At 44.1% G+C, this 22,760-nt stretch overlaps 1 protein-coding gene and 1 long non-coding RNA gene across 8 annotated transcripts in view; one reads left to right on the top strand and one right to left on the bottom strand.

Moving 5' to 3' along the window:
- LOC135178113 (uncharacterized) overlaps positions 1 to 22,760 on the bottom strand; it is a 132,835-nt gene that overhangs the window by 98,584 nt on the left and 11,491 nt on the right. The window lies entirely within an intron of this gene.
- Positions 7,942 to 12,301, top strand: SFRP2 (secreted frizzled related protein 2). Its single transcript, XM_064148687.1, has 3 exons — positions 7,942 to 8,584; positions 9,202 to 9,282; positions 10,664 to 12,301. Exons 1-3 carry the CDS (start codon positions 8,092 to 8,094, stop codon positions 10,966 to 10,968), a joined length of 879 nt encoding a protein of 292 aa, XP_064004757.1. The 5' UTR covers positions 7,942 to 8,091; the 3' UTR covers positions 10,969 to 12,301.

Genomic DNA, 22,760 nt, shown 5'->3' with positions numbered 1-22,760 from the left:
AGGTGCACAATAAAACTGGCAAGCAAACTTTATGCCAAGTAAGGCTGTTGCTCTAGCACATCTCAATCTCCCAAGATTAAATCAAGACAATACAGTAGGAGAAAAGCACAATAGTTCTTTTTGCTGTTATTTATGTCATGCTTCCTGTGTTTCCATGCATGAACAGCCCCACTAACACACACAAGTGCCCCTTTGGTCAGGGATAGGATTTCTACCTCTGCAAAGCCATGATGAGCATTTGGGCAGGACAGCAGTGTCTTTCTATGCAGACAAAGTTGTCAGCTTGATGCACAGCAAGGAACTGCACCTTTACTTAGCATGCTGGTAGCCTGCCTTACACTCCTTTCCAGCTACCACCTCAGTCATGATGTTTCATGGTTCAGCTCACAAACTATTTGGGCAGAGTCATCAGAACTAGCAGAGTGCTAAGCCTTAGGGCTCTGACTCACCTGGCTTGCAGAATATAAACATTAACTACTAGACCAAGCAATACTAGGCAGAGTTGAAACTTGATCAAACCAGGCCTCAGGCTGCAAAAGGCTTGTGAGGAAATCTGCATTTGGGCAGAGGGAAATTGAGATGGATTAGAATCAAAACAGTAATTAGAAGTCTGATTAAAAAATAAAAAAGGTAATAAATAAGTTTAGAACCATCCAGTACTTTTCTCTCAGCCTATATTCCACGTATGGATTTGCACGTAATGAGAAAGAAAAAAATGCACTGTCATGGTTTGGGAGTTACCCACCCACATGGTTAGGAATTTATCCAGACTAAACTCAGCCAGCTGGAAGTTAAAGAATGAAGCTATATTTGTACCATTGCACAATTCACAAATGAAATATATACAGACATATTTACAACTATATACAGAAATATGCAAGGTAAAAGTAATACAGAGATACAAAACCCCCCCAGCAGCAGAGCCACCCAGGAGGGCTCTTCAAATCAACTCCCACCTTCTTTCCAACCCCTCCCTTATCTCAGAATCCCCCTTATATGCAGGGTGAGCTGGGAAAGGTCAGCAAGAGGTGTTAGAAGCAGAATGATAGCTGGGAATATGCAGGTTCTGGCAGAAGAGTTAATACAGCAAGCAGGCAGCCACAGTCTGACCTTATCTTTGTTTGTGTCCTTGCTTTTATATGTCTCAGCAGAACGAATGGGCAATATAGACATCACTATTATTTTCTTTTCACAGCCAATGATCTAATTTCTCTCATTAAAATATTCCAATTAGCCTCAAACCAGCAGATGCATGTAGAAATGAAGACTATGTTTAAATTGTAATTCAGACAGAGATTTCTTTACAAGCCTTTTAGGCTTACTTTTGTGAGCCAAGGTCAGCAAGATCAAACTAAATTTCTAGTTTGAAAGCAGAATAGTGGAGGAAAGAATAAATTGGCAATTATGTCCAAAAGTTTTAATGTATAGCTTGCTGTATACATGTTAACTGACAGTTGCTGCTGCTTTTTTCAACAATTTCTGAAACTCATGAAAACTTCAGCAGTAATACCATCATAGGTCATGTCACCCAAACTGCTTCTGGGTCAGCTGCTTCAAACATCTGCATTTTTTTAAATATTTGGAAATACTAACTTTAGTCTGCAGATATATTTTAATTACTGATTATCTGCCTACAAGTGGATCACTTAAAATCCCTTTGTAATTCAACTCCAATCTAATACAGAGAATAATTTGTTCATTAGATCAATCTGATATCATCATTTTTTTTTCAGTTATCTGTTTTAAATCAGGTTTAATAATACTGGGCCACGGGTTCTCTTGATTTTACTTTTTTTAAGTGTTTTATCACAATTTATCACTTTCAAATTATTTATTTTGACAAGTAACAGCTATTCAAGCCTTGATCCCATAAGATTACCTGCAAATCTGACCATTGCCCTATAAGTGGCAATCAGTTCTGAAAACAAGTTTCTATACCTGTCTCTCTCATAGTTTCTCATATTTTCTCTGTTAAGCACCACAGAAGCAGAGAGGTAGGGTTTTTTTGCCCATGCATCTGGGGAGCTGTGCTCACCAATGTCCACACCTTTGTCCAATCATCGGGGGAAGTACTACATCAATCTTGGATAAAAAAGGCTAAAGCCTACTGAATTCCTGATTTGGAGAGTAAAATTTGGAGCCAGGCTACTCATGACCTGCTGACCTGCCTCTCACTCTGGCCAGTGTTGTCAGCAGCTCTGCCCCTTGCCACACTGCCAAGGCTGAAGTAGCAATTTTCCTTTCTTCACTTCCGCAGCATCTGCACCCTACCCAAAGCCCAAACAGTTTGGTCTAAAGACCCATGTCTTTCTGCACAGCTCGCATAGCAGAGCCCCACTCAAGGTAGCTCAAGGTGCTAGCTACTATCAGGATGCAAACAATAGCTGTGAGGGGAAGCAAGAAAGATGTATTACATTCTAACTTCTTAAATAAAATGCACTAAGAACACCAGGTACCGTGCAATTGTAGTCCTCTAGGGCATGGTCTCTGCTATCTTCAACATCCAGCACTTAGATTAGATAATAAAGGGAGCAGTAATCACAAACAGACCTTCTGCATGAGCAAAATGCTCACCATGACAAAAAACACAGCCAAATATAGATGTGTGTCAGATAAATGTGAAGGATCATAACTTTGTAGAGCACTAGCATGCAAATAGATACAATGTTATATATATATATATATCAATATGTATATATGCTTGTGTATAACCCAAGCACCCATAGTGAACACTTCATATAAACTTAGGAAAGTAAAATTCAGCATCTGAAAAGATGATAAAAGCAGGGAAACTACTGGGGGAATGATCACGAAAATAAAAATCAAGAAACCTAGAAAACTCCTCGTGGCTTGGTTTTGTTTACATTTGAAGCTTATCAGCCCCAGTTTGATCCTTCCCCTTCATGACATTAAACCTCTGGTTTCAGGGCTTGAACACAGTGTTTGTGGGGCTGACCGGCAGCGAGCTGATAGCGCGTTGGAAGGTCGAGCGCCAGTACCACCGGGCAAAGGAAAAACAGAGAGAGTGTGCACAGGCGCCACCAAGAGGTTCCTCTTCCAAAACCCAGAGATATTTTATTCCCCCTTGAGCAGCAACCTGTGCTGCTTCGACACATTCTCAGCACACTGCAAGCATGAGCCACTGGCTCACACCAGGCGTCTGCTGCTGCATTTTCAGAGAGCACTGAAAATGGGGAGGGAAAAAAAAGTAAAACGATTTTTTTAGGGTTCCTTTCAGAACTGGGAGGTGGGGGGGACAGAAAGATATCTGCAGCACAAGCAGTTTTTGACAATGGAGCTTTTCAGTGTTGTGGTAACAGAAAACAAGACTGCTGCCCAGTCCCAGATCTGGAAAACGTTAAATTTCACCTTATCAGCCACCAAAACAGAGTCAGGAAGGATCTGTTGCTGAGCTACCGCCTGTTAAAACCTGTGCAATCTTACTTCTTTTCCCCTATCAAATGCAACTGTGAGATTCAAATAACAATAGTATTTTGTTAGTGTGATGCTGCAGCCTGTTTTTAAAGGTAAGCAGACATTTGTGTCAAATTTTTTTCATGGTGAGATGCCAGTTTTGTCCTCGCCGCTGCATTCTGTGAAGACAATGCACTAAAAAGCCACAGCTTTTTCATTCCTCTACAATGCTCCTAACCAAAAGGCAATTCCTGAAGCCTTGGGGAATTTTATGCTTAGAGAGCCCCTGAAGTGAATACTTCCCTAACCTGCTTGGCCTGGCTATTCCTACCAGTGGCCACTGGGGCCTGACCTCCTCAGGACTGAAAGCAGCACTTAGCCACTTGTGAAAGGTAGGTGCTTCATGCTCGGTAAGGCTTGGCTGGCCTCCACAGGTGTGCATCTCCCTCTGTAGACCACTGCTCTCAATGTGACTGATAGCCCACCCTTGATCTTCCCATCTTCCACAGTAGGAAATCATCCTGCAGGCTACCCAGAGCCCAAAAGCTCAGTTTTCTTAAAAGATGAAAAGAGGTGGCAACACAGACTTACATCAACCCTTCCAGGTAAGTATGCAAGCTGCAAGCTACCTAGCTAAACTCTGAATATGGAGCATGGTCTGGAATAGACAGCCTCCCAAGGTCTCCTCCAGCCACAGTTACCCCATGATTCTGCAGCCGAAAAGGGTGATGCTGCCTGCAAGTCAGTGACAAAGCAATATGAGGCTAAGGCTGAGCAAGCCACCAGGGACGGCAGCTTTCACCTCAAGCTCATCACATCAACAATGCACCTCTAGTGATCCCAAGGCAGCGCATTTAGAAAAGCACAAGACAGATTAACAATTTGATAGCAGTTATTACTACCCGTGTTGAAGCAAGTCTTGCCCACTCTTTAGCAAACTGGTGAGTGTCGATCCCCTTCCTACTCCTCAGCTTCCAGAACTGGCCAGGAAAATGTACAAAGATCTAAGTTCACACCAAGGCTTAAGAGCAAGAGGAAGCAGCACCACGTTTTTAATACAGATGGTACAAGCCAGACACACTCTTTAGCATGCTATGCTGCTTTTACCTTCCTGCAAGCACCAAAGACTCGAGTAATTTTCCCCAGTTCATTCAATTTCACCACCATCCACTGAAGCTTTTCAGGTGAAGGGTGGGCAGAGGACTAGGTCTGAGGTCTTTTTTCCCCCTAGGCAGCTCATTTTCTCACCTAACTCCAAAGATTTAAAGTGATTTAAGCACTTAAGGATTAAAACGTTTTAACGGCTTACACCGCTCTAAGTATTTGTGGTGGCTTAAATGCTTATGCTGCTTTCAGGGGTTTAAAGCAGCTTAACTGTCCATACTACTTGATGAATTTACAAGAGCACAAAAGCCTTGAAAACAATAAAAATGCACCTGAAAACATCACTGCCTTGTAAGAGACAATGTCCTGCTTGGCTCCCCTGAGGGCAGAGCAGCTCACCCAAGTCCCAAGGCCTGCCCTTGCGAGCAGCTTTAGGCCAGCTCGCCAGTCCGGCAGCCGAGGAAGCACTCGTTAATTTCATTCACAAGCGTGAAACAACGGCTGTCCATAGGCCTGCGTGAGTGCACCGGGACATCCCCCTCTAACCCGGGCCAGCTCCGGGCAGGAGCCCTGCTCCTGGGCTCTGCAGTCGCCACCCCTACCCTCCGCGCCCGACATGTGCCTTGCTAGCCGGGAAAGGCGGTGACACCCGGGACAGCCCTAAACATAGCCCAGCTCCCTAAGTGCTGCCCAAAACCGCCTTCCAGCGCTAGCCCCATCCCACCCAAAAGGTGCTGCAAGCCACGCAGGGCCGTACAGAAGGGCAATGCTGCAAGGGCTCCTGCCTTCAAGCGACCACCCACACACCGCGGGGACACTCGACGCTCTCCCTGGAGACAGACCACAGGTTTCTTCTCCTCCACCCCACAACCTCTTGAATACACTTGCAGAGACGCCCAAAGCCTCTACTCCTGCTTAGGCTTTGCTAGCCTTTGAGCATTCAGCACGAAAATCCAGGGCCCTGGAAACACTGGTTCAGACTTTCTGTCCACAGCAACCAGCCCCTGCGGCTTGCACCCAGCCTGCACTGGTGTACGGGCCCTGCCGAACCGCAGTGACCGTCACCAGCGCTGCGCTCCGCAGCCTGGGAATGCCAAACCTGTTCGCAGCCTGGAGCAGCGATGGCAGCCTCCAGCTCTGGTTCTTTCCTCTGAAAACGATCAGAGCAAGGGCAGTAACGATTACTGGGGAATGCAGTTTGGGCTGGTTTTGTTTACATGACCACTTTGAATTTATAGTAAATGAGTTTGCCAAAGGTGATTAAAAATGGTAATAGTAAGGTCTCATAAAGCCTCATTTCAAATCAAAGCTTAATCCAGGAAAAACTGTGTCTTTCCTCTTTATTTCCCATGGGCTGGAAACAAACAAGCAAATAGTTCTGGTGAAAGACAAAGATTAAAAAAAGGAGCAGATCTCTGCGGGAAATGTCTCATCCTCCACAACAGAAAATTGTTATGCCCAGCCTAAACAGAGCCTGATCAGATTTGGGTCCTTGCCTCCACACACACAGCACAGCTGACTGGACCTGCAGAAAGCCGTATACAGGACTGCCAGGAATTTAGGAAGCAGGCAATTTGTCTTCTGATCATTCTAAGATCCACCTGAAGGGATGTCAATGACTCAAAACCAAAATGAGCAGCAGTGAAAAAACTGAGAGAGGAAAATAAACCACAAATGTCCATTTTACAAAGACTTAGTGACTAGCCTGGCCATGTGGGGCAAGAGTAACACTCTACTGAAAAGTAGTTTGGGGATAAAGATCAGAGGAAACAGCACTGGGAGCTGGAAGAGACACGTTCTGCAAGTGGCAACAGCTACAGCCTCCAGCAATCTCCAGGACTTGGCAAAACCAGCTTCAGATGGGTACCATAAGTCATCAGTGGGGCTCAGTGCCACGGAAGCCAATAGAGGCCAAAAGTTTACAGATTTATTGTTTAAAGAAATTGATTGAACACAGATAATGAACAGCAAGAACATGACGAGCTGTTGAAATAAACTACTTTTAAGCTCTTCCACCAGTCATATTAGACATTAAAGACAATTATTTTCCAGGTATGGAACAACTTTAAGTATGAGAGAAACTGACCTACAGGGAGATTACATCCATCAGCATGGCCCACTGGGAGGGGTCCTGAAACCTCTTCTGAAGGAGCTGGCACCGGCTTCAGCACAGGACAACACTGCCTGGAGAAGCAACAGCGGCCACTCCAGCATCGCAGCCCTGTGCCTTCCAGGGGAGGATACTGAGAGTCCCATCTCTTTCCTGCACAACAAGCAGAGATTCAGACCTCCAGGAAGACCAGTCTGGAAACTGGACATACAGAAATCATGCAATTTACAGAAGTGATTGAGGCTCACTTCCCATAAAGCATCTCTATAAAGGAGACACATTCAGTAGCTGATTAATGAATGTGGTTTACCACAAAATGATACTACACATCCCTACTCTTTTCAGTCATAATCCCGTAAGTATTATTACTAAAACTCCAAGAAATGTCCAGATTGCACTGAAGCTGCATCGTGACTCCTTTGCAGTGCCCACTGTCCTCTCCATTGCGGTAAATCAACACAAACATAATTCTCTTAAGAGAAGTTCTAGGTGAAGACAGGAGCAAAAGGAAAGGGACATGCCCACACTGCACTGAGCGAGCCCCACGCTTTAGACTTCAGAAAGACGTGCCAATTGGCGGTACTTCAAAAGCACTTGGATGCTCCCACCCGAGGAAAACCCTCTTCGGCGGTCCAACCAAGGGCTGTAGGAGCGGGGTGCACTGCAGCCCCTCGGTCCTCGCAGGGGCCGGTCCGGGGCAGGAGGGGCCGGCGGGGCTACTGAGGGGCCCCCAGGGAAGGCCTCGGCGGCTGGGGACTGTCGAGCCCGCGGGAGGAGGGGGCCAGGAAATCCAGCAGGCTTCAGCGGTGGGCCGAGACTTGCCAGCATCGCGAGCAGGGGGCGGAGGTGCCAGACACCCCCCGGGGGCCGAGGGAGCAGACAGCCTCGCCCCCTGCTTGGGGAACCGGCCTGGCCACATCATGCATCCGCTGGCAGCGAAAGCACTAAACGTGGGCAAAGGGAGTCGGGGAGAGAGTGGGGGTCCCGCCGCTTCGCAGTAGCTGTGTCAGCGTCAGAGCTCACCTCCAGCTACTCGGCGGCCTGAGAACGGCCTCTCTCGCCCTGCCCGGCCGAGGACCTCCTCGGGCTTTCGTGGCTCTTTGTTCGCCGGGATGTTGCCCCCTTTCCCCGTGCTCGCACGGTAACGTTTCTCGCAACGATTTCCTGCCAAAAGACAATCCCCCTGAGCAAAAACAGACCGAGAAAGTAGTGACCAATCCTTTCTGGATGGCTGTCACCAGGCTCCTCCCAGCCCCCGCTCCCCCTGCTATTTGCATACAAAAAAATCCAGAAAACTCCCATTTGCCCCCACATCTCGCTCAGACCCTCCGTCCCCGTCTGGCAAGCAGGAGCGCAGGCTGGGGGACGCTGCCTGCGGCTGAGGGCAGCGGCGTGCCGCCCGCCCCACCACCCTGGCCCCCAAGCCTTTCGCCATCATCCCCCCACCTCCTCAGTGCCCCAAAATGCAGCGCCGCCTTTGCGCCCTGCTCCTGCTGGCGTCCCAGTGCTTGGGCTCGGCCGCCGGGCTCTTCCCCTTCGGGGAGCCCGACTTCTCCTACAAGCGCTCCAACTGCAAGCCCATCCCCGCTCCGATGCTGCTGTGCCGGGGCATCGAGTACCAGAGCATGCGGCTGCCCAACCTGCTGGGGCATGAGACCGTACAGGAGGTGCTGGAGCAGGCCTCCACTTGGATCCCGCTGGTGCAGAAGCAGTGCCACCCCGACACCAGGAAGTTCCTCTGCTCCCTCTTTGCCCCCGTCTGCATCGACGACCTGGACGAGATCATCCAGCCCTGCCACTCGCTCTGCGAGGAGGTGAAGGAGAGCTGCGCCCCGGTGATGTCCGCCTTCGGCTTTCCCTGGCCCGATATGCTGGACTGCAGCCGCTTCCCCAAGGACAATGACCTCTGCATTCCGCTGGCCAGCAGCGACCACATCCTCCCCGTCACCAGGGAAGGTAAGAGGGGGCCTCCGGGCAGGCAGTGTCTGCCCCCGGTGAGCAGCCCCGGCAGCGGAGGCCCTCCCGAGCTTTCCGCAGGGGAGCGGAGGCGTCGCCCTCCAGTTACAGCACGCCGCAGTGCTCCGGGACAGGGGGACCGGGAAGAAAGCCACAGATCAGGCTTAGAGAGGCTTTCCCGAGGGCACTGGGCAAACCGCAGGCACCGTCGGGGAAACTAGTAGCGGCCACCACGCTCGGCCTTTGCTCGTCTTCATCTTCAGAGAAAGGTCCGCGGCCCCATGCTGGAGCCACTCGGCTCCCGGGGGGGGGACAATCTACTTATGCAAAGATCATCCCAGAAGCTCAGGGCTGGGCTGCACAGTGTTGTGTGCCCTCACCCCGCGTCGTACACTTCCCACCGTAGAGAAAACTTTGGGTTGAGTTGCGACCTCAAAAGCGCCCTGTGCCCGCCTCGAGTGGGGCTGCAGCGGGGTATGGCGCGGCAGTACTCGGGCGGCCCCGGGCTGGATGGAGGGATCGGGGCATGGAAAACCGGCGTTTCCCGAGGGGTTCCCAACGCCACCTGCTGTTACCTTCTCCCCGAGCCTGACGGGGACTGTCCCTTGCATTTCCAGCACCCAAGGTCTGCGATGCTTGCAAAAGCAAAAATGAAGACGATAACGACATTGTGGAAAACCTCTGCAAAAATGACTTCGGTAAGTGGAAGCAGAGCCTTCCTCGTCTGAAACTTGAAATCAGGTAAAACTCCCAGTGAAATCAGTCGGCGATGTGCTCTCCAGGCAGGGCTTTGTTTTATCTGAGAATTGACCCATCTGATCACTGGGTCATGAAACACAAAATTCCACCTCAGAATAAAAAGTAGCTCTTTTTATAGTCCTTTTCTGTTTGCTGTTTTGAAGTAGTGCTCTTTTATGTGGATGTTGCTGGCAAGTCAAATAGAAAGTAAAATGGGGGAAAAAAAATCTTTCATCCAGACTGTTGCCTGGGGAGAAGTAGAGCAAAGCTTCATTTAGACGTATGAGAAAGAGCTGCATGACCAATCTCACGTATGGTAAGAAAGACTCTCTGCAGATTAAGAACGAAGCTCTATATATCATTTGACAGAGAAGGTAATGCACAGACAATTGGGGATATAAACTTAATGGGAAGATCTGGGGTTAAAAGAGGACAAGAAAGCCCCTTCGACACAGACAACTGAACGGCACATTATCCTTACATTAGCATTTCAAGAGAAAAAGGGTATAAGGAAGGGAGTCCTTTTATAATCGGTCAGTGATATACCTGGAAACAGATTTATAGCATAAACATCTACAACTATTTGAAAGTCATTCTTTAAAAACAACACTCAAATCCTGAAACCATGACTGGGACATAATTTGCTAAAATAACCAATAGCCTTGGCCTGGCAAATTGCACTCAGATAAAGCCTCCTAAAGCTGAACATGCCCCACAGATTCTTACAGAGCCCTGTGTCCTCCTCATAGTTATTTTACCAAATTAAATGCAGCTGTTAGACAAATTTGCCCTCCATGAGATCTATTCTTTCTAAAAAACAAAGCATGTGAAATATCATTTCCTTACAGGTTTGCCCAAAATCCTGTCCAGCCTAATAAATTAAATTTAGAAGTTTTTGGCCGCAGCAGAGATCAGGTTTCAGATTATGTCTAGGTGCTCTTGCCTCCCCACCTCCACTTCAAACTCTACTTTCAGGAAGGCTGTCCTCTCTTAGCAAAAACCAGAGCTCTGCTTAATGCAGCAAACCTACCCCCTTCTCTGTTTGAAAACAAGAGAAAAGCTGGAGAAAATATTAATTTAGAAAGGAAGGAAAAAGCGGGGGAAGTGAAATAGGAGAAAAGACCCAAACCCCCTCAGCCCTAAGGTTGATTCAAACTGAAATGACTTGCATGCCCTTTGTGGCTTTAGAAATGGAGCCACCTGCTGCCTCTTCTGTCAGCCCTGACAGTTTAATTAGCAATAGAGCACCTCCCTCCCCAGGTCCTCTTTATGTGCACTAATGGGAAAAAACTTCTTAGTCTCTCTCCCTCTCTCCACTTCCCCCTCCCTTTGCTCTATTAGCCTTGAAGATAAAAGTGAAGGAGATTGCCTACATCAATGGGGATACCAAGATCACCCCCGAAACAAAGAGCAAAACCATATACAAGCTGAACGGGTTGACGGAAAGGGATCTGAGGAAGATTGTGCTCTGGCTCAAAGGTGGCCTCCAGTGTACCTGCGACGAGATGAACGACATCAATGTCCCCTACTTGGTGATGGGGCAAAAGCAAGCTGGGGAACTGGTTATCACATCTCTGAAGCGGTGGCAGAAAGGGCAGCGGGCTTTCAAGCGGTTCTCCCGCAGCATCCGCAAACTCCAGTGTTAGTAGCTTCAGCTCGGGCCACCTCCAGCAGCTGCCCTTGTCCTGAGCTCTCCAGGCCTCCTGCACCTTCTTGCTTTGGCCTCTGAGCCTTGAGATGCCGTGGGCATGAGACATGGTGACCGCTCTCCAAGGGGAGAGGGAGCCCTCCATTTTTGTACATAGGTTAAAATGTAATAAAAAAAGCCCACATGACTATTTTTAGGAAGCATTAAAGTATCTTGCTTAAAGCTTTTTTTTCCTCCCTCCCTTTTCTTTTTTTCCCCCTTTTTTTTTTTATGGTTGCAAATGTGACTGTAGCCAGAGGCTTTTCCCTCTTCAATTTTGTTAATGCTGGTTCATTTATATTGCTGCTTCTCTGTATACATGCATGTTTGTTGTACAAAAATAGAAGATGCAGAGAAAGCCACACATGCGACTCGCCTGTCACAGTGGGTACAACTCGTTCACCAAAGTGAAATGGCTTGCCATCTATATTAACACTATAAATGTCACATTAAGACTCTTGCATGTGATACATAGGCACCAGTAAGAGTATATTAATATATCCTTTCTCACTTTTTATTTTCCACACCTCTGCACTCTTCTCTCTTTGGCAAAATGAACAAGTTTTGGAGCTGGTCATTCTGAATGCAACTTTTTTTTTGGTTATTATTATTTTGCAAATTAAATCATCTGTAGCCTAACTGTAAAATACCTAGTGGTTATCCTGAAAGAGTTGTAAAATATTGCTTTAATTAACCTTGTAAATATTCCAGATAAATGTTATATTCTTGTATATAAACTTTACATCATAGTTTACGCTTTGTCTCATTTGTAATCACTTCAGTCTGTTTTTGGGAGAACTGTGAGAAAGCTGTGCAAGTGGGCTTTGTCATGGCAAAGACAGCTTAGGTCTTCCAACCTAACTGGGTGGTAACTGTGTGAGGAAGCCTCTAGTGCTAAAGTCAGAAAAAGAAACAATAGCAAGACCTTAATTCCCCAAAGAGGAACCCATGAGATAAAGGACTGAGGTTCAGTCAACTCACTTAAAATATATATCTGCTGAGCTCTACGAGATGAGGAGATTTTTGTGGCGCATTTTTCAACTGCCTGCATTTTCATCTCAGAAGAGTGGTCTTTGCTGATGGGGAATTGTAATGAGGCCACTTGCTTAAAAATCAAATCCATTTATCTATTTCTTGCACTTCAAAAAGACATTAAGGAGTGCAAGAGCAGACAGAAAAATCTGACCTGCAGCTATCAATTCAGAATAATGGTAGGACAAGGTATGCTTTGTGTGTACGTACCCTCACTATTCTTACCAAGAAAGAAAATAAAACCTGCCTGATAATGTAAATAGAGGAATGTTTTTCAGCATTTTTCTTACAAGTGTTTTCTGATAAAGAGCATTACCTAGAATGTTGTTGTACTTGCCCTGGAAAAGAGTCTTGCTTCCCAATTCTGTCACACATGACAATTTCTCTTGGCTTCACTGAGAAGCGCATTCCAACATTCCCAAGGACAATATTCTATGTCAAGCATTCACAGGCAGAATACAACTGGATTTTTCTTTAAAAACATAAATTCTCTGTCAGGATAGAAAGAGTAAAGATCCAACATGGTACATTTGTTTTAGGAAAATTAGTTGTTTGCACTCTGGAGGTCTGAATGCACTCACTACATCTGATGTAGTCTTTGACCAAGCAACACAAGATCTGTCCTCAGAAGTATCATTTTTTTTTAAAGAGAGCAAGAAACCACTAAACAAGAAGCTCCATTCCAGACTGACTCTTGGTTATTTTGTGAAATGATATATTTAGAGGCCAATACATTGTTGAAATGCCGTTAAAACTTTTCTTCTGAATGGACCTGGTTTCCCAGGAAAGATATTTGAGTCTTTTCATGCTATAGTGGAATTATTTCAATACCAGCACTATGTCATCATTACTGAGCAATCAACATTCTGATGCCACACCTCACTCAGCATAAAACATAGTACCTGTCCTTGAACAGCCTTGATTTTAGTGGGAGCAAGCACATTAGGGGTAAAGAGGACCTGGGTGAAGATGAGCCTGCAGAAAATGGGTTTGTGCTGCATGCTAGGAACAAGCCAGTACAGCTCCACTCAGCCTGCCTTACTGACACTAAATCCTCCTACAGCAACCATAAACTTATCTTAATTGGGTTGTCCTAAGAGGCAGCAGTACTGATGCTGATGAGGACAGACAGGTCACAAGTTACTCTCTCTTAGGTCATGTTAAGGCCAAGACTACATAACTTTTTTTGTCAAATCACTTAAATGTATGAAGACACATTACCTATGACCAACATCACTGTCATACAAAACAAAAACAAAACCCCCAACCCAACACAACCAAACATTTCCCTTCTTCCAGCACAGAATAAACACTGTCACTCCTGCTCCTGTCAGGACAAATTCAGGAGATGAGGAATTAACTACACTGGCAAACATTCCATTTTACTAGTATAATCAGTGTCTCAAATTAAGACCATCCTGACATACAGCATACCCCCACTGATAAAGCCACCTGCACATGGCCCTGAGCTGAATCACCAGGACTATCTACTCTCAGAGTGAATTTGCAGAGGCAGGATTACCTTTCAGATAAGCAGGCTTTAGGCAAACATGAAGAGTAATGGGATTCAAGTTTTCCCAGTTCACTTCTAGTATCATGTTCTAACATTGTCGTATTAAAATGTGGGTCACATTCACATGACCAAGGAGAGGGAGAATTAGTTTCACACTATCTCTTTCTAAAGGTGTATAATCTAGACACTGCAAACTACTCAATGGAAAACTAGGATTTTGAAGTCACAATCTGAGGAAACAATCTCTTAGATGACGGCAAAGAATTAAACACATTCGTTTTTCACATTTCTACCCTTTTACACATTCAACAATAACTGTAAATCTTCCGCTGTGCCCAGCAAACAGTGTACCAAATGTAACAAAAAATTACCAGAGCCTCTTACTTCTGATCATTGGGTCATACATACTTCAGAGTATCTTTACTATCTGGTATGGCATGGTGAAGTTCAGTTCTAGCAGATTTTTTTTTGTCTGCAATTGGTTAAAAAAAGGCAAGCCACTGTTGTATTTTTCAGATTGCTTTTCCTTTCTAATCAAAACAACATTGTTAGGCAGCCAATTATGTAGTTACCCATTGTATTTGCTTTCATAAAAACTATAAAAGCAATTGACTACAATGGATTAGTTTAAGAACAATAATAATGATACTTGACATTTATACTGAACTTTCCATTTAAATTTCTAAGGCTGCCTTCACAAAAATAGGCATTAATATCCCTGTTTTGCAGATCAGGAAAATGAGGCACAGTGAAGTGAAATAACTAATTCAAAACCACCCAGCAAGTCCTTTGCAGTCATCAAAAGCAGCATATTTTTTGTCTCTAAATTTTATTTGCTAATCTCCAGGCCAGAGCAATAAGAATGGTGTCTAATCAAGGCAGCAGTTGGATTTGAAAGCAGAGCAGCAACCAAGTCTCCCTCCAACTACTTCTTTCCCTTGAGTACATTAAAAAAAAACCACTACTGCCCAAATTAAAAATTTAAACCTATCACCAGTATTCCTCACAGACTTTTGTTTTCTTCTTCAACGTTCTTTCCATCCTTTAATTACACCTTGATGCTTTTTTTTTCCTCTCTTGCTTCCTATTCACTTCAGACACCCAGAAAAGCTACTTGAGTCTCTCCATTGCTCTGATATCAGCACTTTTGCCCTTGATGTGACTTGTTAAAGACCTCACGTGGTGTAAATGCACACAGGTCACAGACAATTCTAATGTCTAGCTTAGGACATAAAAAGACACAGAGATGAAATTTAGCAAGAGACACATAAATTCAATTCATTATTTTCTGTGAGGAGGGCAATTAGATGCCACAAGGAGAACCACCGACACATGCTGGTCTCCTCAGGCATGGTCACTCTTCCTATTTAAAGAATATAGGGAGCGTGACAAACAAAACTAAAGCACACCTTCTCGTGCATGGCCAGATCTCCCACACTTAGAATCGTAGAACTGTAGAATGCACCGATTGAAAGGGACCTCTAGAGGTCTTCAAAGTCGCAGCCCCATTGGTATAACCCTGTGTTCCCTCACTGGGGTCGTGGTGCACCTCTCTCAACATTCTTCCAGATGTCTCACTATCACTTTTCAACCATCAAAGCCAAGAGCAGAGCCACCATGACTCAAACATGGAACGCCTCATCATCCCCCAAGTGCTTACTGGGGCATGAGTGGTGCCTATGCAGCTGGCAGGGCAGCTCCTTTTTTTGCTGCTTCTGTGACCTGCTGCTACCATCACCAAACCTACCAGTGCAGTGTCCTAAAGTGCCCACCACTGATGGTGTCATTGGAAGAGCAGTGGATTGATGGCTACCAGAGCAGTAGGTAGCCTTTCTTAGACCTGCCTGCCCAGGGTTTTGTTATTGGAGCCAGAAGTTCTTACTTCTAGGCTTCAGAGGCATGCCTGTATGATTTATCTAGAAGTTGCTTTCTTATCAGCAGATGTAGATTCAGTACAGCCTGACTGTCTGAGGAAGCAACCACACAACTGCATCGTGCTTGCCTCTGTACAAAGAGGAGAGTGCAAGATACATCCAGGACCCTAAGCTGTCTTACATAAATTAGCCCATGCTGTGTCCCTTTGGAGTGAATTTAATAGGGTAACAATTTCCAAATGCATCAGCCTCTTCAGGGTGAGCCATGGGCTCCTGAATCAGCTAAATGCCTTGGAAAATATTATCCACTATCCCTCACTGGAGTTAAAGCCAGTTGGCCGAGGTCAGCCAGCAAGCCTGTCACCCCGCCAGGAGGAACACCTCAGCAATCAGCCAGTCAGCCCATCGTTCTCACTTCTGATCAAAATAACCAGCAATGCAGAAAGCTGCACTGTGAAGCAGCTGATGGAGCAAACTTGAAAACCACTTACTGCACAGAGACGCTGCCTGGCTAGAAATACCAGCAGAAGTTAGGAGTGTATTACAGAACATACCCAAGAAAGAGCACATACACCACCTCAGACCTACAATAAAGCAACACTATTAATGCAGCTCTTTCAAAACTTAAATGCTACAAAACATCTTTTTGGAGGAACTTTCAATCCATAAACTGATGCTAGGCCATGGAGAATTTTCTGTTTGACACAACAGGTTGTCAGCAGAGGTACAGCCAAAACTAGGAGCAATTCACAGATTTAGTAGTGATCAGAAAGGGTAGCAGAAATGCTAATTTAAGCACACTTTCAAATTTCCAGACCTTTGTTTTCAGCTGTTAGCCCTGGCAGTGTTCATTAGACATTAAACATTCTGCATGGAGTCACTAAGGAAGGTCCATTTAAGAGTTTTCCATTGATACCTGCTTTTATCGGACAAGCGATAACTAACCCTTCCCTGGCAATATTCCTGCATTGTAAGTTTACTTCAAATCCCTAACATTGTCTAATTGCCTTTTTTTGTGAAGTGAACCTCCAGCCATGCACAATAGTGAACGCTGGCTGGTTACACACTGAGACAGGTGCTTTAGTGGCTGCAGGGCTCACATCATTAGGCGCACACAGAGCTATTAATCAGTTTACTCTGAGGCACAAACGTGAATTAAGTCAGGCCATTTTCCTAGGCAAAACAATAACTTGATTGTAATAGGTACAGCAAAACAGTTTTGAGAGGTAGAGTTTCAGAAGCTAGAGCAACTGCCCCTGTCAAATAATCAGGCAAGACAAGAAAATACACTGATATTAAGAATTGGGAGGTTTAATAATTTGTTTTCAGCAAGGCAAGAAAATTAGATTTAAGAATCTTATAACCTCACACAGCCTGTTTCTATCAGATGCTGGATTCTTCTACACAAAAAAATCAGCACTCTCATTTACATCTGTGATCTGTAGCACCAGAGTTATCCCAGTGATAGGAATGCTAGGGCTTTTTCCCCCCAAAACATGGGTTTTCAAAAGATAAAACATAAGATCAGTTTTCAAAGTATTCTTGGGTGTTGATTTTACAGTAACTGTACATAAAAAAAGGGACAAAAAAGTAGTTTTGTTGGAAGCAACATAAAAAGGCATATTTAAAATCACATTAGATACTTACAGATGTTTATCTGTTATTTGAGCTACATATATTTAAAAATGTGGCTGCAACACATATGTACTTAGAGAGTTTAATGTACTTAGCACCCAGGGATTTGGGGAATGAGATACAGACTGTTGAAAATATTAGCAAGTTCTAGCATCATAATCTGTCCTACACATGTGAAATGTTAAAGTTACCTTAGTCCTTTTGTTTCATCATTTGATCAAAACTGGGAGAGCTGAAATAAGATGGCTGTCTCTGCAGGGAATCCAGGACTTTATACATTCATAAGGTACCTCTCAAATTGTAAAGCTAGCATTACCTTTGTGAGAAATCAGACCCTCAACCCAGAAATAAGCTTTAGAAATCCTGCTGGAAGGATTAGCATCCTTCTAAGCTTTGTACTGCCACATCAAGTAGATAAGAAAATATTTGTGTGAAATACTGCTTTCTACAACACAGTATAGCTGAAAACTACCTTAACTGTTAAGAGTTGCTTGTAACTGCTGCAACTATCCATCACAAAACAAGGAATAATGCAAAAGTCTATTATTAAATGAGAATTCTCAACATGGAAGGTGGAAGACACCCTGCATTTCTTCCCATGTGACAATCAAAAGGATCACCAGAGACCTCTAGAATGTGGATTACAATATAACACATCTGCTAGGCTAGTAGGTGCCATGACCTACCTTAGGGTGCTCACCTAGCAATAACTACACTTAATGTATGAACATTGTCTCTAAATGTGAGCTTCTTCACAAAGGTTCCATCTCGCACATCCCCCTGCCAGCTGTGTGCTTCCACCACTTTCCTTAGTCACACAAGGCAGACAGCACATCCGTTCAGTTCTTTTACTCAACCCCAAATGACACCTGGATGAAAACAACTGAACACAATGGGTGGTTTGTGGTGAGTTCAGCAGCTGAGCAGACAACCCTCACAGTCCTGCGTTTGCAGCATCAGATGCATGAGAAGCAGGTGATGCAGGTAGGTCACACAAAGTGCATCCTAAAAACGAGCCCTCAGTTCAGACATTTGCAAAGGAAGAACTATGTTACAGCAGATTCAATCTCAGTTTGCTGCTATGGCTCGCCCAGGACCAAGGGATGTCAGTGGGGGCTAAAGAACTTGCTGCGTCAACTTTGTCTTCATATAACCTGTCCTTGCAGCATATGAAAGTGTCCCACAGCGACCCACCCCTCATAGCAAGCAAAGAACAGCCCTTTGAGATCCTACAGGGCAGAAGACCAGCAGGCTGCATCCCTTCAAATGGCAGCCTGATGACCATCTGCAGGGTAGGGCGCAGCATACTTGTATCCTGGACATGAAAAATATTCCTATTCAGACTTGTGGTAACCCTGATAAATTTGTGAACTGGGCCCCCCTCCTGCTTGTCTGTCTCTCACACTCATTCTATCTTTGATCCTTTCAAGGAGAAAAAGGACCTAGACGAGCTTGTGGAAAACTTTGCACACAGCAGCACTCGAAAAAGGGATAAGAAGAAGGTGTTGATGAATACTGTAGTGGCATAATCTGCTTCAACAGGAGATTCTCATCTGGCTGATGTATTCCATTTCTGACACACTACTGAAAGGACAGTGCAGAAACAGATCTTTTTAAAAAATGGATGACAAGATTTGCCAGGGAATTTGGTACCAATGTACATTCTAGGTAAACTTTATGAAGTGTGAAATGATGGCCTAGAGCTGGTCTAAGGGAAATCAGAGGTAAAATTCCATAAACTTTAACAGAAGCAGAGTAAATCCACTACTGACTACTTCTAAAGAGTCTGACTATTTCACAGTAAGACTATTTACTTTCTAAATGTCATGCTCTCTCTCTCTCTATATATATATATATATATATTAAGGACACTAAGAGTTCAGAAGAGCCACTCCTGCTCAAACTCCAGTTAGAAGAGAAGCATTTGGAATACATTTAATGGAGCCCTACTGAAGCTACTGCTCTAAAATTGTATTAATACACTAGCTGATTTAATCTAAATAAAGCATGTACTTGTATCTAAATGCAGTAGCAGCTCCTCTCTGGAGCTGAAAAACAGCAACTCTGTCACTGTTGCAGCATAGAAAGAAGTGGACAAGTGACTGTGGTCACTGTATAAGCATTCTCAGTATATAAGCTATTCTCACTGTATAAGCATCAGGCAACTGGATGAGTGCAAAGCTGCCTGAGGCTCAGAGAAGTCATCCTGGTAGCATGCAGAGCAGATGCTGAAAGTCTGACAGCTGGAAACGTTGGAAGCACTTGTCATCAGGAGGTGGCAGGAAGCTTGTGTCGGCTGCAGAAGAGCCTGGGTGCTTGTTGCTAGGGCAGCAGAGAGGGGTTTGACAGATAAAAGTGTTTACGAGCAATGACTAGAGATAAGGGTGCAGATCCCTGGGAAGGCAGTGGAGGGCTGCTGCTTCAAGTTTATCTTTAGAGATAGGGATATAACAGGTCACAGCAAACCCCAATTTGAGGCAGGGGCTCACATCCTCAATTCATCTGGTGCTAGCTTAACTGCAGAAGGGAACTGCTGGTTTCACATCTCATGCTCATTTTCAGTATTATGGTAACAATGCTACAGCTAGTAGGGTGGTTGCAGATAGGGAAGGAAGCAAGGAATGGGGAGAAGAAATGTTCATCTTTGGGATGAGGTAGATTCACTAGACTTGACCTTGAGAAGTTTGCATGCACTTAGGTTTCTGCCTGGCAAAGCACCTTCTTTTTGCATTTTACTGTCCTCAGAGTAAAGCAACAAAGACATAGCAGGTGTCTCTGAATAAATCTTACTTGGTCCTAAAAAAACCCAACCAAACAATAGAGGGGAGAAAAAAAATCCAGAGGTTCTTAATTGAGATTGATAAAATATGTTAAAGAATAGGAAGAATAACTGAGGACTATGAAAAATACAGAGTCTTCAGAAAGACTGAAAAATAAGACCTCATTAGTGGTTTGGTTTATTGCAAATCCAGTAAAAATACCAGAAAACAATAATAAATAGAAATAAGTTTGCAAGATTTTTGAAGTTTCCCTAAAAGTACAATACTGCTCAAAGATTTTTTTTTTCCAGAGGAAGAGCCTCTTCAAAAAGAGTTGTGGAAGTCTCAGTGTTGATAGCAATTTCAGATAAATGGAAAAGCCAAGGTCTTTGTCAATTTTCACACTACGAGAAGTTCTTTTAACTGCTGGTTGAACTTTTTTTTCATTAAATGGTTTATTGGTTTGGATGGCTCAAATAAATTGGGGAAATTCACCTGGTGCTGTTTCTTCTTCATTTCCAAGGTTGGGAGTGCACATTTCTGAAGTGAAATATTCCAGGTTTGGTAGCAGGCTTGCACAGCCGCCAGCATTATCTGTATTCACTCATGTACACTCAAATAGATGTGAGACAAGATGGCAAACACTTGCCTAGGCTGTTCATGTTCCAGGTTTAAACCTCTCCTCTTCTCTCCCCTGTGCTCCATTTCACAGTTCAGATCAAGAGCTCAGTCACTAGTGGCACACTCCAATGGGAAGTATGCTGGGTGTTTCTCTCAACATTTGCTACTGTAGCTTTTCCAAATTGCATACAATTATAGAGTCAATCAGAGAAAGAATAAGCTTATGGCCTAGTTTCTAGGTCGCTTGCTTTGCACAGCAGCAGGAAAACCTGAAGTAGAGGGGGTCAGAGCCCATCTCTTATCCTCAACCTCTGTCTTGCCCCTGTGGATGAGTGTCGTGGCCCCACAGCAGACTCATAAACAGAGATGATCAAAAGAAACTTGACCCATAGGTTTTTATTCTGGTCTCATGATCCATTTGGGTTATTTTTTAATCTAGGCATCCTAGGAAAGAAGCAGAGCTCCAGCCCAAAATACTTAATTTATTATTATTAAGTATTATTAAGACTTTCATCTAAGTGTTAAGTGAACCTTACTAGAAGCTTGAAGCAGTTTGGAATCTTGAATTCAAGTTGTTACCATCCCAGGTAAATTGCCCTACTCACTCAAACAGTAGATAAAATGAGAGGGCTGGAACTACTTCCCTTTCATGTTTATGATCCAATCCTTTTCTTTTATTAAATATACCTGAAAGCCAAATGAAACAGTTTGCCAAGTGTTTTAAAATGTTTCTATCACCTCAAATCAATCCTTGTTGCTGTGCTGACAACTTAAAAGAAATTAAGTTTCCATTCAGTTCATAATATTATTTTTCAGTTCAGCTGCCAAAATACTTTAAACCCACCAACTATTTACACAGCCCTATAAATTAGGTTTACTGAAGGAAACAATTAGCAAGCCTGTAGCCTACAGGAATTTCAACTGGTGCTGCTACAGTTCATTGTTTAAGTAATTAGAAAATTATTCCAACTATTGTAAGTATTTGCAACACAAATGCAGAGCACATAGATGCTATCCTATTAATAATGGAAGCTGTAAAAAGATTGAAAAGCCAGCCTGCAGAGGAGGTCCTGTGCTTATTAGTCTAACCTGTTTATGCTTTTCATTGTCACTGAATAGCAATATGTAAATAAAATAGGACCGCACAGGGAAATGTGCTCTTGTACTGCTAGACCCATAAGAAATCAAAAGATGCAGATGTGTCACTCCATTGGAGCTTAAACAGATGAGCATCTGGATAAAAGTATGAATATAATAATTAGTGAAATTATGGTGTATCAAAAGACTAGAATTTTATGTGAAATGCTGAGCAGAGCTATAAAATCAGCAGCAATATGCCATGAAGCCAAAACGAGTTTCCAAATGAATGCCTGTTTCCAAATGGAAATAGCATCAGTCATAATTGTTGATCTTGTGAAACCTAATTTAATAGGGAAACTCATCAGAGATGCTCAATTCACAGTTCAATACACTCTACAATCCTGAAATGCAATTAACCTACATAAGATGATGATACTTCCAAATAATAACTTGAAGCCTTAAAAGAAATCTGCAGCTCAGATTTAGCTATAATAGCTTTTGAGACGGGCTAGCAGCCAGATGTTTATAAACTCTTTTCAGGTTACGATTTAGCTACGGTTACAGGGTTAGACAATGTACTCTCATTTAGCCCTTCAACTGACTAGCTTAACCATTATTTGCCACTACACTAGGCATATGCACCCTGCTGGCTGCCACTGTCCAATGCCAAGTCATCTATTTCCCCACTACTGCCAGGCCCAGGCTGCTCCATTCATCCCCTAGACAGCCTCCTTTCAGGGGAGCATTACAGGCTCAACAGACCTCTTTGTTGGAGCTCTATTTACACCACCATTTTTTGTTACTCAGATTGTGAAAGGAAACAACAGGAGATGGAGAGGAGACGGACTGCTAACACAGTGGACCAGAAGTCATCAACCTCGGTTCTTTGAAGTGAAATGCACAGTAAACAGGGAAACTATACCAATATGTGAAATAACCTGGTGGTCTAAGTGCAGTTCCCAAGTGGATCTGTATCTACAGAAAGTCAGCATCATAATCAGCAATAACTGGCACTCTTCCCTGTTATTTACAAAAAGCCCCAGTGTAATTATTCACCCAGCTCCCATTGATTGTAATGGGATTTAGCTGGATAAATCCCCATGTAACTCTTTGAAAATTCGGGAGCTTTAGGGCAGTTGCTGCTTAGAGGTGCAAACCCAAACACATTCAGAGGGAACGTCCTCCCTTCCCAACACTGCTGAAGTGCAGCAGCAGCGCAATTGTGAGCCTTTGACTT

The sequence above is a fragment of the Pogoniulus pusillus genome, chromosome 9 (genome assembly GCF_015220805.1).
Source record: "Pogoniulus pusillus isolate bPogPus1 chromosome 9, bPogPus1.pri, whole genome shotgun sequence".
Lineage (NCBI taxonomy): Eukaryota > Metazoa > Chordata > Aves > Piciformes > Lybiidae > Pogoniulus > Pogoniulus pusillus.
Note: the sequence above shows the minus strand (reverse complement) of the source record. Positions and strands in the feature narration are given on the sequence as shown.